This window comes from Centruroides sculpturatus, unplaced genomic scaffold, assembly GCF_000671375.1.
Source record: "Centruroides sculpturatus isolate CEXI.00-Female unplaced genomic scaffold, Cexi_2.0 scaffold6606, whole genome shotgun sequence".
Lineage (NCBI taxonomy): Eukaryota > Metazoa > Arthropoda > Arachnida > Scorpiones > Buthidae > Centruroides > Centruroides sculpturatus.
The window spans coordinates 1-2,778 of NW_019390695.1; the positions used below are offsets into that span (position 1 = coordinate 1).

General features: G+C 31.2%; 1 protein-coding gene across 1 annotated transcript; it reads right to left on the bottom strand.

The window, feature by feature from the left end:
- Positions 1–78: 78 nt before the first annotated feature.
- LOC111617508 (protein cappuccino-like) lies at positions 79–493 on the bottom strand (the record flags this gene model as incomplete). The annotated part of the gene is made up of 2 exons (XM_023358790.1): positions 289–493; positions 79–217 (listed from the first exon to the last, which is right to left on the bottom strand). Coding segments are annotated over exons 1-2 (310 nt in total), but the record flags the coding sequence as incomplete, so codon positions are not given.
- Between the last annotated feature and the right edge of the window lie 2,285 nt (positions 494–2,778).

The following is a 2,778-nucleotide window of genomic DNA, read 5'->3' on the forward strand; positions in this document are numbered from 1 at the left end:
CAAATCTTAGATACAAGTAAAATATATTAAAACTGTAAAATAATATGTATTCAAATGTAATCACAACAAAAATCTAACCAGCTTCTGAATAACACAATCCTTTCTGTTCACCAACTTCTGAATTAGGCGGCGGCCACAGCGAAGGTGATAATTTTCCAGGTATCGGTGCTGCAGATGTTGGTACTTCTGAATGTGTCCAATAGTACATTAAATCAGGCTAAAGAACCATAAAATCGAGTTTTATATTAGCATTTTGTTATAATTAATTTTATTATACTTGTTTCTTACTCGAAAAACTATCTCCAGCGGAGCATTTTCATCTTCAATTTGGCGAAGAACGCCGGCGGCAAGCAAATGAGTAGAGAATTGTGCGGCTAGAATTTTAAGATCCTGTTTTGTCAATAAGTAACGAAGATAATGGTCTTCAGGAAAGGCCGAACAAAACCAATGGATTAACATCTGTCCTTTAAATAAAACAAAAAAAAAAATTTAATATATTACTCAATACAATTACTGAATGCTACACAATTTTATTTATTTATTTTTTATCCATAAATCATAGAATATTTTTAATTTGAATGCTATATCAACATTAAAATTTGACAGGATGCATAAATTACTACTACTACTCATTCATTACTTTCCCTTGAGGTTCTATTATGTAAAAGTACTTGAAAGAATAAATAATTGGACTACATTCATTGGTTTAGACATAACGAATCATTAATAATCCATCAAATTGATAATTTTATCTATGAAAATATTATGAGTAAACATTTTCTCTAATTACATTACACTGCATAATTTCATATTTTAACCATCACGAATTATATAATAATTCATTTATATCATAATGAATTTTAGAGCTAGAAGTGGGAGGAATACAAGGAGCAGGAGGAGGAGGTGGAGGTGGTGGTGGAGGAGGAGGAGGAGGAGGAGGAGGAGCTGATACAGGACTGATTGCAATACTTGCAGGTGAGGAAGAGCTAACTAAATCTGAGGGAAGGGACGCTACTGGTTCTTCTGAAACAGGGAGAAGTGCTAAATCTGAACCAGATATAGATGTACTTCTATGCTTCTGCTTGACAGGCTGAACCAAATCTTCAGTTTGTACTTCAACACACTTATCTTCTGATTTATCTTCAGTCTGCACCAATACCGATTCCAATATCACAGGCAAACCTTTAGTTTGTGTGGAAACTGTTTCTTTTGTTGAATCTTCTGCCACTTCTTTCACAGGTGATATTGGAAGCAATTCTAATTCATCTTTAGCATTCCTTGCTAATTCTTCAATTCCAGCTAACGTTTGATACTTATCAACCTCTCTCTCTAATTGGGCCAACTTATACTCATATTCAGTTAGTTTTGCAGCTTGTTGTCCTCTCATATGCAAAACAGCAATATCTTTTTCCCTCTAAAATAGTAAAATATGTATTTTATAAATAAAAATTTATTTAAAAAAATAATAAAATAAGATGAAAAATTTAACTCACTTGCAATTTATCTAAAGCACTTGTATGCTGTTTCCTTACTCCCATCATTAACTTCTGCAGGTCTGTTTAAAATATTTACAAGTTTTTAACTGTTTGTAACTGAAAAACATTTTGTTTTGTCAAAAAATAAAACACAAGTATTTTTTAGCAATTTATATACGAAATACAGGGTCTTCTAAAATGAATACTACCATTTTAAATTAATGTACTTATGTTAATTATTATCCGAGAAGTATACAACATACGTCAATCAATAAAGTAAACTATCTGAGTTTCATATCATATCTCCATTCAAATGTCTTCTTGTCTACTACCTCTAGGAAGTGCCGTAAATGAAAATGGCAACTCTGAAACAGAGAAGGCGTTTTTTTGTTTTGCAGTTTGCAAAGTCATAATCACCCATCATTGTTCAACAATGATGGGTGATTATGAGTAATCTGTGGGAGCTGTAGAACTGTGGCTGCTGTGGGAGGAGTGACAACAGATAAGCTGTAGCAAGTATAGGAAGAATTACAGTATTGGTTAGATGTAGTGTTGCCACCAGGCCGGTTTTCACCCGGACAAGCTGGTTTTTAAATTTATGGTCTGGATTAATTATTAATTTGTCCGGTTTTCATAGAAATTGTGAAATTATAATGAAACAAAACAAATCTATAAAAGAATTTGTATTTTATTTTATCGGTTAAAGACTTTAACTTCACACCCCCCAAACTTATCTCTTGGCTAAGAGTGACAGAAAATGTACTTTTAAAATTCTAACAAGCAAATATTAGTTTTGTTCCAATTGGGTTAAAATTGGCTTGCACATTGTTCAGTTCTTGGCTGTAAAATGGCATTGCGCATGCTTCATACAGTTTCAAATTCAAACTAATCAGGGACTTATGTTGGAACAAACCTATTGTCCAGGTCAGCAATTTTTAAAGGTGACAACACTAGTTAGATGTATGCTGTATGACACTGAAAAATTGTAATGGGCAAATATGAAACTTGAAAAGTTTTCCAATGTATGTTACAACATTATTGGATAATAATTAGCATAATTATAATAATTTAGACTGATAAAATATAAAGTTTTCCAAAATGAATGCTATTTATTATGAATGTTTTAGGAATTTACTTTTTCAACATTGCATCCAATTCACATATTATTATTTTATTCATTTGAATCAAAACAGTTTTAATTAAATCATATAACTCAAAAATTCTAAAAAAATATCTGATGGAACAAAGTGTTTGATTTATTTAAACCTATTAATTAATATTGTTATTTGTTTGAATCTAATAT